Genomic DNA, 14,881 nt, shown 5'->3' with positions numbered 1-14,881 from the left:
AAGACACAATGATGGAGATCATGATGATGGAGATCATGGTGTCATGCCGGTGACGAAGATGATCATGGTGCCCTGAAGATGGAGATCAAAGGAGCAAAATGATATTGGCCATATCATGTCACTATTTGATTGCATGTGATGTTTATCATGTTTTTGCATCTTATTTGCTTAGAACGACGGTAGTAAGTAAGATGATCCCTTATGATAATTTCAAGAAAGTGTTCACCCTAACTGTGCACCGTTGCGAAGGTTCGTTGTTTTGAAGCACCACGTGATGATCGGGTGTGATAGATTCTAACGTTCGAATACAACGGGTGTTGACGAGCCTAGCATGTACAGACATGGCCTCGGAACACACGCAATACACTTAGGTTGACTTGACGAGCCTAGCATGTACAGACATGGCCTCAGAACACGGAGGACCGAAAGGTCGAGCATGAGTCGTATAGAAGATACGATCAACATGGAGATGTTCACCGATCTTGACTAGTCCGTCTCACGTGATGATCGGACACAGCCTAGTTAACTCGGATCATGTTTCACTTAGATGACTAGAGGGATGTCTATCTGAGTGGGAGTTCATTAAATAATTTGATTATATGAACTTAATTATCATGAACTTAGTCTAAAATCTTTACACTATGTGTTGTAGATCAAATGGCCAACGTTGTCCTCAATTTCAACGCGTTCCTAGAGAAAACCAAGCTGAAAGATGATGGCAGCAACTATACGGACTGGGTCCGAAACCTGAGGATCATCCTCATAGTAGCCAAGAAAGATTATGTCTTAGAAGCACCGCTAGGTGAAGCACCAATCCCAGAAAACCAAGACGTTATGAACGCTTGGCAGCAGCGTGCTGATGATTACTCCCTCGTTCAGTGCGGCATGCTTTACAGCGTAGAACCGGGTCTCCAAAAGCGTTTTGAGAAACATGGAGCATATGAGATGTTCGAGGAGCTGAAACTAGTTTTTCAAGCTCATGCCCGGGTCGAGAGATATGAAGTCTCCGACAAGTTCTTCAGCTGTAAAATGGAGGAGAATAGTTCTGTTAGTGAGCACATACTCAGAATGTCTGGGTTGCACAACCGCTTGACTCAGCTGGGAGTTAATCTCTCGGATGACGCGGTCATTGACAGAATCCTCCAGTCGCTTCCACCAAGCTACAAGAGCTTTGTGATGAACTTCAATATGCAGGGGATGGAAAAGACCATTCCTGAGATATATTCAATGCTGAAATCAGCGGAGGTGGAAATCAGAAAAGAACATCAAGTGTTGATGGTGAATAAAACCACTAAGTTCAAGAAGGGCAAGGGTAAGAAGAACTTCAAGAAGGACGGCAAGGGAGTTGCCGCGCCCGGTAAGCCAGTTACTGGGAAGAAGTCGAAGAATGGACCCAAGCCCGAGACTGAGTGCTTTTATTGCAAGGGAAGTGGTCACTGGAAGCGGAATTGCCCCAAATACTTAGCGGACAAGAAGGCCGGCAACACCAAAGGTATATGTGATATACATGTAATTGATGTGTACCTTACCAGTACTCGTAGTAGCTCCTGGGTATTTGATACCGGTGCGGTTGCTCATATTTGTAACTCAAAACAGGAACTACGGAATAAACGGAGACTGGCGAAGGACGAGGTGACGATGCGCGTCGGGAATGGTTCCAAGGTCGATGTGATCGCCGTCGGCACGCTACCTCTGCATCTACCTACGGGATTAGTTTTAAACCTCAATAATTGTTATTTAGTGCCAGCTTTGAGCATGAACATTGTATCTAGATCTCGTTTAATTCGAGATGGCTACTCATTTAAATCCGAGAATAATGGTTGTTCTATTTATTTGAGAGATATGTTTTATGGTCATGCCCCGCTGGTCAATGGTTTATTTTTGATGAATCTCGAACGTGATGTTACACATGTTCATAGTGTGAATACCAAAAGATGTAAAGTTGATAACGATAGTTCCACATACTTGTGGCACTGCCGCCTTGGTCACATTGGTGTCAAGCGCATGAAGAAGCTCCATGCAGATGGACTTTTGGAGTCTCTTGATTACGAATCATTTGACACGTGCGAACCATGCCTCATGGGTAAGATGACCAAGACTCCGTTCTCCGGAACAATGGAGCGAGCAACCAAATTATTGGAAATCATACATACCGATGTGTGCGGTCCAATGAGTGTTGAGGCTCGCGGAGGATATCGTTATGTTCTCACTCTCACTGATGACTTAAGTAGATATGGGTATGTCTACCTAATGAAACACAAGTCTGAAACCTTTGAAAAGTTCAAGGAATTTCAGAGTGAGGTTGAGAATCAACGTGACAGGAGAATAAAATTCTTATGATCAGATCGTGGTGGAGAATATTTAAGTCACGAATTTGGTGCACACTTAAGGAAATGTGGAATAGTTTCACAACTCACGCCGCCTGGAACACCTCAAAGAAACGGTGTGTCCGAACGTCGTAATCGCACTCTATTGGATATGGTGCGATCTATGATGTCTCTTACCGATTTACCGCTCTCATTTTGGGGTTATGCTTTAGAGAGTGCCGCATTCACTTTAAATAGGGCTCCGTCGAAATCCGTTGAGACGACACCGTATGAATTATGGTTTGGGAAGAAACCTAAGCTGTCGTTTCTAAAAGTTTGGGGATGCGATGCTTATGTCAAGAAACTTCAACCTGAAAAGCTCGAACCGAAGTCGGAAAAATGCGTCTTCATAGGATACCCTAAGGAAACTATTGGGTATACCTTCTACCTCAGATCCGAAGGCAAGATCTTCGTTGCCAAGAACGGGTCCTTTCTGGAGAAGGAGTTTCTCTCGAAAGAATTGAGTGGGAGGAAAGTGGAACTTGATGAGGTGATAGTCACCCCTTCCGAACCGGAAAGTAGCGCAGCGCGGGAAGATGTTCCTGTGGTGCCTACACCTACTGGGGAGGAAGTTAATGATGATGATCATGAAGCTTCATATCAAGTTACTACTGAACTTCATAGGTCCACAAGGACATGTTCCGCACCAGAGTGGTACGGCAACCTTGTCCTGGAAATCATGTTGTTAGACAACGGTGAACCTTCGAACTATGAAGAAGCGATGGCGGGCCCGGATTCCGACAAATGGCTAGAAGCCATGAAATCCGAGATAGGATCCATGTATGAAAACGAAGTATGGACTTTGACTGACTTGCCCGATGATCGGCGAGCCATAGAAAACAAATGGATCTTTAAGAAGAAGACGGACGCAGATGGTAATGTGACCATCTACAAAGCTCGACTTGTCGCTAAGGGTTATCGACAAGTTCAAGGGGTTGACTACGATGAGACTTTCTCACCCGTAGCGAAGCTAAAATCCGTCCGAATCATGTTAGCAATTGCCGCATACTATGATTATGAGATATGGCAGATGGACGTCAAAACGGCATTCCTTAACGGCTTCCTTAAGGAAGAGTTGTATATGATGCAGCCGGAAGGTTTTGTCAATCCTAAGAATGCTAACAAAGTATGCAAGCTCCAGCGCTCAATCTATGGGCTGGTGCAAGCATCTCGGAGTTGGAACATTCGCTTTGATGAGATGATCAAAGTGTTTGGGTTTACACAGACTTATGGAGAAGCCTGTGTTTACAAGAAAGTGAGTGGGAGCTCTGTAGCATTTCTCATATTATATGTGGATGACATATTATTGATGGGAAATGATATAGAATTCTTGGAAAGTATAAAGGCCTATTTGAATAAGTGTTTTTCAATGAAGGACCTTGGAGAAGCTGCTTATATATTAGGCATCAAGATCTATAGAGATAGATCAAGACGCCTCATTGGTCTTTCACAGAGTACGTACCTTGACAAGATATTGAAGAAGTTCAATATGGATCAGTCCAAGAAGGGGTTCTTGCCTGTATTGCAAGGTGTGCAATTGAGCACGGCTCAATGCCCGACCACGGCAGAAGATATAGAAAAGATGAGTGTCATCCCCTATGCCTCGGCCATAGGGTCTATTATGTATGCCATGCTGTGTACCAGACCTGATGTAAACCTTGCCGTAAGTTTGGTAGGAAGGTACCAAAGTAATCCCGGCATGGAACACTGGACAGCGGTCAAGAATATCCTGAAGTACCTGAAGAGGACTAAGGATATGTTTCTCGTTTATGGAGGTGACGAAGAGCTCGTCGTAAAGGGTTACGTCGACGCTAGCTTCGACACAGATCTGGATGACTCGAAGTCACAAACCGGATACGTGTATATTTTGAATGGAGGAGCAGTAAGCTGGTGCAGTTGCAAGCAAAGCGTCGTGGCGGGATCTACATGTGAAGCGGAGTACATGGCAGCCTCGGAGGCAGCACAGGAAGCACTCTGGATGAAGGAGTTCATTACCGACCTAGGGGTGATTCCCAATGCGTCAGGCCCAATGACTCTCTTCTGTGACAACACTGGAGCTATTGCCCTTGCGAAGGAGCCCAGGTTTCACAGGAAGACCAGGCATATCAAGCGTCGCTTCAACTCCATTCGTGAAAGTGTTCAAAATGGAGACATAGATATTTGTAAAGTACATACGGACCTGAATGTAGCAGATCCGTTGACTAAACCTCTCCCTAGGGCAAAACATGACACCAGGACGCAATGGGTGTTCGATTCATGACAATGTAACTAGATTATTGACTCTAGTGCAAGTGGGAGACTGTTGGAAATATGCCCTAGAGGCAATAATAAATGGTTATTATTATATTTCTTTGTTCATGATAATTGTCTATTGTTCATGCTATAATTGTATTGTCCGGAAATCGTAATACATGTGTGAATACATAGACCACAACGTGTCCCTAGTAAGCCTCTAGTTGACTAGCTCGTTGATCAACAGATAGTCATGGTTTCCTGACTATGGACATTGGATGTCGTTGATAACGGGATCACATCATTAGGAGAATGATGTGATGGACAAAGACCCAATCCTAAGCATAGCATAAAAGATCGTGTAGTTTCGTTTGCTAGAGCTTTTCCAATGTCAAAGTATCTTTTCCTTAGACCATGAGATCGTGCAACTCCCGGATACCGTAGGAGTGCTTTGGGTGTGCCAAACGTCACAACGTAACTGGGTGACTATAAAGGTGCACTACGGGTATCTCCGAAAGTGTCTGTTGGGTTGGCACGGATCGAGACTGGGATTTGTCACTCCGTGTGACGGAGAGGTATCTCTGGGCCCACTCGGTGATGCATCATCATAATGAGCTCTCTGTGACTAAGGCGTTAGTCACGGGATCATGCATTGCGGTACGAGTAAAGAGACTTGCCGGTAACGAGATTGAACAAGGTATTGGGATACCGACGATCGAATCTCGGGCAAGTAACATACCGATTGACAAAGGGAATTGTATACGGGATTGATTGAATCCTCGACATCGTGGTTCATCCGATGAGATCATCGTGGAACATGTGGGAGCCAACATGGGTATCCAGATCCCGCTGTTGGTTATTGACCGGAGAGGCGTCTCGGTCATGTCTGCATGTCTACCGAACCCGTAGGGTCTACACACTTAAGGTTCGGTGACGCTAGGGTTGTAGAGATATGTGTATGCGGAAACCGGAAAGTTGTTCGGAGTCCCGGATGAGATCCCGGATGTCACGAGGAGTTCCGGAATGGTCCGGAGGTGAAGAATTATATATAGGAAGTCAAGTTTCGGCCACCGGGAAAGTTTCGGGGGTTACCGGTATTGTACCGGGACCACCGGAAGGGTCCCGGGGGTCCATCGGGTGGGGCCACCTATCCCGGAGGGCCCCATGGGCTGAAGTGGGAGGGTAATCAGCCCCTAGTGGGCTGGGGCGCCCCCCATGGGCCTCCCCCCTGCGCCTAGGGTTGGAAACCCTAGGGTGGGGGGGCGCCCCACTTGCCTTGGGGGGCAAGTTCCCCCCCTTGGCCGCCGCCCCTTGCCTTAGATGGGTTGTGGCCGGCGCCCCCCCTCCCAGGGGGCCTATATAAAGGGTGGGGAGGGAGGGCAGGAAAAACACAGCCTTGGGCGCCTCCCTCCTCCCCTGCAACACCTCTCCCTCTCGCAGAAGCTCAGCGAAGCCCTGCCGAGACCCGCTACATCCACCACCACGCCGTCGTGCTGCTGGATCTCCATCAACCTCTCCTTCCCCCTTGCTGGATCAAGAAGGAGGAGACGTCGCTGTACTGTACGTGTGTTGAACGCGGAGGTGCCGTCCGTTCGGCACTCGGTCATCGGTGATTTGGATCACGACGAGTACGACTCCGTCATCCACGTTCATTGGAACGCTTCCGCTCGCGATCTACAAGGGTATGTAGATGGACTCCTTTCCCCTCGTTGCTAGTATACTCCATAGATGCATCTTGGTGAGCGTAGGAAAATTTTAAAATTATGCTACGATTTCCAACACTCCACCCTCGTGACCGCCTCGTGGCTTTCTTGACGGAGGGTCCAAGTCTCCTGGGTCTTATCTGATGAGAAAATCACGTTCCTGAAGGTTTCATTCCGTTTGGTGTCTGTTTGATATTCCGTTTCTTCGAAACACTGAAATAGGCAAAAAACAGCAATTCTGGGTTGGGCCTCCGGTTAATAGGTTAGTCCCAAAAGTAATATAAAAGTGGAAAATAAAGCCCAATATAGTCCAAAACAGTAGATAAAGTAGCATGGAGCAATCAAAAATTATAGATACGTTGGAGACATCAGGCATCCCCAAGCTTAATTCCTGCTCGTCCTCGAGTAGGTAAATGATAAAAAGAGAATTTTTGATGCGGAGTGCTACTTGGCATAATTTCAATGTAATTCTTCTTAATTGTGGTATGAATATTTAGATCCGAAAGATTCAAGACAAAAGTTCATATTGACATAAAAATAATAATACTTCAAGCATACTAATAAAGCAATCATGTCTTCTCAAAATAACATGGCCAAAGAAAGTTATCCCTACAAAATCATATAGTCTGGCTATGCTCCATCTTCCCCACACAAAATATTTAAATCATGCACAACCCCGATGACAAGCCAAGCAATTGTTTCATACTTATGACATTCTCAAAACCTTTTCAATCTTCACGCAATACATGAGCGTGAGCCATGGATATAGCACTATATGTGGAATAGAATGGTGGTTGTGGAGAAGACAAAAAGAGGGAAGATAGTCTCACATCAACTAGGCGTATCAATGGGCTATGGAGATGCCCATCAATAGATATCAATGTGAGTGAGTAGGGATTGCCATGCAATGGATGCACTAGAGCTATAAGTATATGAAAGCTCAGCAAAAGGAACTAAGTGGGTGTGCATCCAACTCGCTTGCTCACGAAGACCTAGGGCATTTTGAGGAAGTCCATCATTGGAATATACAAGCCAAGTTCTATAATGAAAAATTCCCACTAGCATATGAAAGTGACAAAATGAGAGACTCTCTATCATGAAGATCTTGGTGCTACTTTGAAGCACAAGTGTGGTAAAAGGATAGTAACATTGTCCCTTCTCTCTTTTTCTCTCATTTTTTTATTTGGGCCTTTTCTCTTTTTTTATGGCCTCTTTTTTTTTTATTTTTTTATTTTTCGTCCGGAGTGTCATCCCGACTTGTGGGGGAATCATAGTCTCCATCATCCTTTCCTCACTTGGGACAATGCTCAAAAAATGATGATCATCACACTTTTATTTACTTACAACTCAACAATTACAACTCGATACTTAGAACAAATATGACTCTATATGAATGCCTCCGGCGGTGTACCGGGATATGCAATGAATCAAGAGTGACATGTATGAAAGAATTATGAATGGTGGCTTTGCCACAAATACAATGTCAACTACATGATCATGCTAGCAATATGACAATGATGGAGCGTGTCATAATAAACGGAACGGTGGAAAGTTGCATGGTAATATATCTCGGAATGGCTATGGAAATGCCATGATAGGTAGGTATGGTGGCTGTTTTGAGGAAGGTATATGGTGGGTGTATGATACCGGAAAAGTGCGCGGTATTAGAGAGGCTAGCAATGGTGGAAGGATGGGAAAGTGCGTATAATCCATGGACTCAACATTAGTCATAAAGAACTCATATACTTATTGCAAAAATCTAGAAGTTATCAAAGCAAAGTATTACGCGCATGCTCCTAGGGGGATAGATTGGTAGGAAAAGACCATCGCTCGTCCCCGACCGCCACTCATAAGGAAGACAATCAATAAATAAATCATGCTCCGACTTCATCACATAACGGTTCACCATACGTGCATTCTACGGGAATCACAAACTTTAACACAAGTATTTCTCAAATTCACAACTACTCAACTAGCATAACTCTAATATCACCATCTTCGTATCTCAAAACAATTATCAATCATCAAACTTTTCTTAGTATTCAACGCACTCAAAAGAAAGTTTTACAAATCTTGAATACCAATCATATTTTTATTATTAAGAAAATTACCATGCTATTTATGACTCTCAAAATAATCTAAGTGAAGCATGAGAGATCAATAGTTTCTATAAAACAAATCCACCACCGTGCTCTAAAAGATATAGGTGAAGTACTAGAGCAAAGCTATAAAGCTCAAAAGATGTAAGTGAAGCACTATGAGCAAAACTATCAAGCTCAAAAGATATAAGTGAAGCACTATGAGTATTCTAATAAATTCCAATTCATGTATGGCTCTCTCAAAAGGTGTGTACAGCGAGGATGATTGTGTTAAACTAAAAAGCAAAGACTCTAATCATACAAGACGCTCCAAGCAAAACACATATCATGTGGTGAATAAAAATATAGCTCCAAGTAAAGTTTTCGATGGAAGTAGAAGAAAGAGGGGATGCCTTCCGGGGTACCCCCAAGCTTTGACTTTTTGGTGTCCTTGGATTATCTTGGGGGTGCCATGGGCATCCCCAAGCTTAGGCTCTTGCCACTCCTTGTTCCATAATCCATCAAAAAATTTTACCCAAAACTTGAAAACTTCACAACACAAAACTCAACAGAAATCTCGTGAGCTCCGTTAGCGAAAGAAAACAAAAGACCACTTTAAGGTACTGTAATGAACTCATTCTTTAATTATATTGGTGTTAACCCTAATGTATTCCAACTTCTCTATGGTTCATAAATTATTTTACTAGCCATAGGTTCATCAAAATAAGCAAACTACACACGATAAACAGAATCTGTCAAAAACAGAACAGTCTGTAGCAATCTGTAACTAACGCAAACTTCTGGAACTCCAAAAATTCAGAAAAAATAGGAAGACCTAGGCAATTTGTTTATTGATCAGCAGCAATTGGAATCAGTATTTTATCACGTTATGATGATTTTTAATAATTGTTTTCATGAACAGAAAGTTTCTGGAAATTACAGCAAGATCAAATAACTATCATCCAAGAAGATCCTATAGGTTTAACTTGGCACAAACACTAATTAAAAGATAAAACCACATCTAAACAGAAAGTAGGTGGATTATTTATTCATAAATAGAAACAAAAACAAAAACTAAAAATAAAATTGGGTTGCCTCCCAACAAGCGCTATTGTTTAACGCCCCTAGCTAGGCATAAAAGCAAGGATAGATCTAGGTATTGCCATCTTTGGTCGGCAATCCATAAGTAGCTCTCATGATAGATTCATATGGTAATTTTATTTTCTTCCTAGGGAAGTGTTCCATACCCTTCTTTAATGGAAATTGGAATCTAATATTCCCTTCCTTCATATCAATAATTGCACCAATCGTTCTAAGGAAAGGTCTACCAAGAATAATAGGACATGAAGGATTGCAATCTATATCAAGAACGATAAAATCTACGGGCACATAATTCCTATTTGCAACAATAAGAACATCATTAATTCTTCCCATAGGTTTCTTAATAGTGGAATCCGCAAGGTGCAAATTTAGAGAGCAATCATCAAAATCACGGAAACCTAGCAAATCACACAAAGTTTTGGGAATAGTGGAAACACTAGCACCCAAATCACATAAGGCATAAAATTCATGATCCTTAATCTTTATTTTAATAGTTGGTTCCCACTCATCATAAAGTTTTCTAGGGATAGAAACCTCCAACTCAAGTTTTTCTTCATAAGATTGCATCAAGGCATCAACGATATGTTTAGTGAAAGCTTTATTTTGACTATAAGCATGAGGAGAATTTAGCACGGATTGCAACAAGGAAATACAATCAATTAAAGAACAACTTTCATAATTAAATTCCTTGAGATCCAAAATAGTGGGTTTAGCAACATCTAGGGTTTCATTCTTTTCAATCCCACTTTTATCAATTTCATCATCAAGATCTAAAAACTCCAAATTCTTAGAAGGCCTTCTAGGTAAAGGTAGATCATATTCAGTTTCATCAAGATTCATGTTACAAAACAAAGATTTGATAGGGGACACATCAATAACTTTTAGATCTTCGTCTTGATTTTCATAGGAATTGGAAGAACACGCTTTAATAAAGGCATCTTTCATAGCACGCATCCTAGCGGTTCTTTCCTTGCACTCATCAATGGAAATTCTCATGGCTTTGAGCGACTCATTGATATCATGCTTAGGATGAATAGATCTAAGCTTTAAAGAATCAACATCAAGAGAAATTCTATCAACGTTCCTAGCCAATTCATCAACTTTAAGCAATTTTTCTTCAAGCAAAGCATTGAAATTCTTTTGTGAATTCATAAATTCTTTAACACTAGTCTCAAATTCAGAGGGCATCTTATTAAAATTTCCATAAGAATTGTTGTAGGAATTTCCATAATTATTAGAAGGATTACTAGGATAAGGCCTAGGATTAAAATTCCCTCTATACGCGTTGTTACCAAAATTATTCCTACCAACAAAATTCACATCCATAGATTCATTATTATTCTCAATCAAAGTAGATAAAGGCATATCATTAGGATCAGAAGAAACACTCTTAGTAGCAAATAATTTCATAAGTTCATCCATCTTTCCACTCAAAACATTAATTTCTTCTATCGCATGCACTTTTTTATTAGTAGATCTTTCGGTGTGCCATTGAGAATAATTAACCATAATATTATCTAGGAGTTTAGTAGCATCTCCTAAAGTGATTTCCATAAAAGTGCCTCCCGCGGCCGAATCTAAAAGATTTCTAGAAGCAAAATTCAATCCGGCATAAATTTTTTGTATAATCATCCACAAATTTAAACCATGAGTAGGGCAATTACGTATCATTAATTTCATTCTCTCCCAAGCGTGTGCAACATGTTCATGATCAAGTTGCTTAAAATTCATAATATCGTTCCTAAGAGAGATGATCTTAGCGGGAGGAAAATACTTAGAGATAAAAGCATCTTTGCACTTGTTCCAAGAATCAATACTATTTTTAGGCAAAGACGAAAACCAAGCTTTAGCACGATCTCTAAGCGAAAAAGGAAATAGCTTCAATTTAACAATATCATTATCAAAATCTTTCTTCTTTTGCATATCACATAAATCAACGAGCTATTTAGATGAGTAGCGGCATCTTCACTAGGAAGGCCGGCGAATTGATCTTTCATAACAAGATTCAACAAAGCAGTATTGATTTCACAAGATTCAGTATTGGTGAGGAGAAATCGGAGTGCTAAGGAAATCATTATTGTTGGTATTGGTAAAGTCACACAATTTGGTATTATCTTGAGCCATCGCGACAAACAAGCAATCCAACACACGAGCAAACAAAGGCAAGCGGGAAAAAGTCAAATGGAAAAGAGAGGAGGAGATTGGGAAAGAGAGGGCAAATAAAATGTCAAGGGTGAAGTGGGGGAGAGGAAAACAAGAGGCAAATGGCAAATAATGTAATGCGGGAGATAGGGAATTGTGATGGGTACTTGGTATCTTGACTTTTGTGTAGACTCCCTGGCAACGGCGCCAGAAATTCTTCTTGCTACCTCTTGAGCTTGCGTTGGATTTCCCCGAAGAGGAGAGGATAATGCAGCAGAGTAGCGTAAGTATTTCCCTCAGTTTTTGAGAACCAAGGTATCAATCTAGTAGGAGGCCATGCGCAAGTCCCTCGTACCTACACAAAAACAATAGCTCAATGCAACCAACGCGATTAGGGGTTGTCAATCCCTTCACGGTCACTTACGGGAGTGAGATCTGATCGATAATATTTTTGGTATTTTTGATATAAAGATGCAAAGTAAAAATAAAAAGGTAAAGTAAAAGCAAAGCAATAATAAAGTGATGGAAGATTGATATGATGAGAATAGACCCGGGGGCCATAGGTTTCACTAGTGGCTTCTCTCAAGAGCATAAGTATTCTACGGTGGGTGAACAAATTACTGTTGAGCAATCGACAGAATTGAGCATAGTTATGAGAATATCTAGGTATGATCATGTATATAGGCATCACGTCCGAGACAAGTAGACCGACTCCTGCCTGCATCTACTACTATTACTCCACTTATCGACCGCTATACAGCATGCATCTAGAGTACTAAGTTCAAGAAAACAGAGTAACGCCTTAAGCAAGATGACATGATGTAGAGGGATAGATTCATGCAATATGATAAAAACCCCATCTTGTTATCCTCGATGGCAACAATACAATATGTGCCTTGCTGCCCCTTCTGTCACTGGGAAAGGACACCGCAAGATTGAACCCAAAGCTAAGCACTTCTCCCATTGCAAGAAAAACCAATCTAGCTGGCCAAACTAAACTGACAATTCGAAGAGACTTGCAAAGATAACCAATCATACATAAAAGAATTCAGGGAAGATTCAAATATTGCTCATAGATAATCTTGATCATAAACCCACAATTCATCGGTCTCAACAAACACACCGCAAAAAGAAGATTACATCGAATAGATCTCCACGAGAGAGGGGGAGAACATGTATTGAGATCCGAAAAGAGAGAAGAAGCCATCTAGCTACTAGCTATGGACCCGAAGGTCTGAAGTAAACTACTCACACTTCATCGGAGAGGCTATGGTGTTGATGTAGAAGCCCTCCGTGGTGGATTCCCCTTCCGGCGGAGCTCCGAAACAGGCCCCAAGATGGGATCTCGTGGATACAGAAAGTTGCGGCGGTGGAATTAGGTTTTTGGCTCCGTATCTGATCGTTTGGGGGTACGTAGGTATATATAGGAGGAAGGAGTACGTCGGTGGAGCTCCGAGGGGCCCACGAGGCAGGGGGGCACACCCTAGGGGGGGGCGCCCTCCACCCTCGTGACCGCCTCGTGGCTTTCTTGACGGAGGGTCCAAGTCTCCTGGGTCTTATCTGATGAGAAAATCACGTTCCCGAAGGTTTCATTCCGTTTGGAGTCCGTTTGATATTCCGTTTCTTCGAAACACTGAAATAGGCAAAAAACAACAATTTTGGGCTGGGCGTCCGGTTAATAGGTTAGTCCCAAAAGTAATATAAAAGTGGAAAATAAAGCCCAATATAGTCCAAAACAGTAGATAAAGTAGCATGGAGCAATCAAAAATTATAGATACGTTGGAGACGTATCACATATCTCTCGTTCTATAATCATGGATACAATATATGCTTGCTCAATACTGGGACATAACTTACTAATTGCATTTAGACATGCACACCACTGTGTTCAAAGTTCAAACGTAAAATAGTAATACAATACAGACAACATCTTTGAGCAACAACAAACATATTTACAACATGGGTTCATTCAAATTATCATAATAGTAGTGCCACACACCCGATCCCTCGATCACGGCAGATCAATCAATCACAGCTCTATCCTACTAGTTTAATGTAGACATCCATTTTCTCGCAATTTACCAACCACTGTTTCCCTTCCGGCGCTTACGGCCGCTGGAAAATTCCTCGTCTTTGTTCTTACGTGGGCGGAGTCTTTCTTTCATTGGTTGTTGGTGGAGGTGATGTAGCCCGTTCTTGATGATTAGTATTCTACGGTACAACTCATAGCTAACATACCCGTCCTTTGCTGCGTACTCAAGGTGTATCGGGGAAAGAGGCTTCCACTACCAGAATTGGTGCTTCTCCTTTGGGAATGATTTCTTCATGTTCTTGTATGAGGGGTCAATGATGGCCGCTGCAAGGTCGCCCATGGAGTCCCTTTCTCCACCACCCTTGATGCGGAATAGCCTCTGGATGTCGACGTGGTGCTCGTCTGGAATTTTGATCCATGTACGGGCAAGCATGGTCTTGTCGTTCCTGGTGTCGACGCTAGTGAAAGTTACCGCTTTCCGTTGCAGGAAGTCAATTAACGCCTGGGAGCGCTCGGACCTGCAGTAGTGGTATACAAGGACATGCTCGCGCATGGCAAGTTGGACGACGGCGATCCCTTGTCGTATGTAACTGCTCTTACGTGTGTACTTGAGGTCGAGGCCGACAAACTTGTTCTTCTCCTCCTTTAGCCATTCCTCGTACTTTTTGATGATCCACTCCACGGTCCTTGGGCCGTTGGTGTACACCACCTCCAGCACGGTTGTACCGTGGGTAGTGATGTGCTCGGTGAGTGTTGTTAGTTTCCCGTCGTCCATGGCTGGAGGTGTGCGGTGGTGAACTGCGGCCGGCGAGAAACTTTCGAGGAAGAGGATGCAAACGGAGTCGGAAAAGTGAAAGGGATCTTTACTTTGTCGTGCACAAAAGGAAACCGCCAAAGAGCAGTTGGTAGTCATCCGGCGGTTCCAGTCGTTGATTTTCGGAAACAGACGTTTGTTTTATCTGTTTTTTTGAAGATTTTCACTTATCTTGTTCATTGATTTTTCTTAATTCGCTGCGTGATGCTGCATGATCTATATGTGCGTAGTGCATCCTTGGCTGTGAAAGTAGTCGTGTGAATGGTAGAACACTCAGCAGATGCATGGTCGTGCCTTTGTTGTGAAAACGTTTTTTTCGTTTAACAACTTTCCTTGGTCAGGGAGGCACTGTTGTTATGTTATTCGGTGCACAATCGTGTGTTTATGAAAAGGTGGTGAAGTAAACATAGTTT

At 42.6% G+C, this 14,881-nt stretch overlaps 1 protein-coding gene across 1 annotated transcript; it reads right to left on the bottom strand.

The window, feature by feature from the left end:
- Window positions 1–13,907: 13,907 nt before the first annotated feature.
- On the bottom strand, window positions 13,908–14,429 carry LOC141022951 (uncharacterized). The gene has a single exon (XM_073499243.1). It carries the CDS (start codon window positions 14,427–14,429, stop codon window positions 13,908–13,910), a length of 522 nt encoding a protein of 173 aa, XP_073355344.1.
- Between the last annotated feature and the right edge of the window lie 452 nt (window positions 14,430–14,881).

The sequence above is a fragment of the Aegilops tauschii genome, chromosome 5 (assembly GCF_002575655.3).
Source record: "Aegilops tauschii subsp. strangulata cultivar AL8/78 chromosome 5, Aet v6.0, whole genome shotgun sequence".
Classification (NCBI taxonomy): domain Eukaryota; kingdom Viridiplantae; phylum Streptophyta; class Magnoliopsida; order Poales; family Poaceae; genus Aegilops; species Aegilops tauschii.
This window is presented reverse-complemented; position numbering and strand designations above follow the sequence as displayed.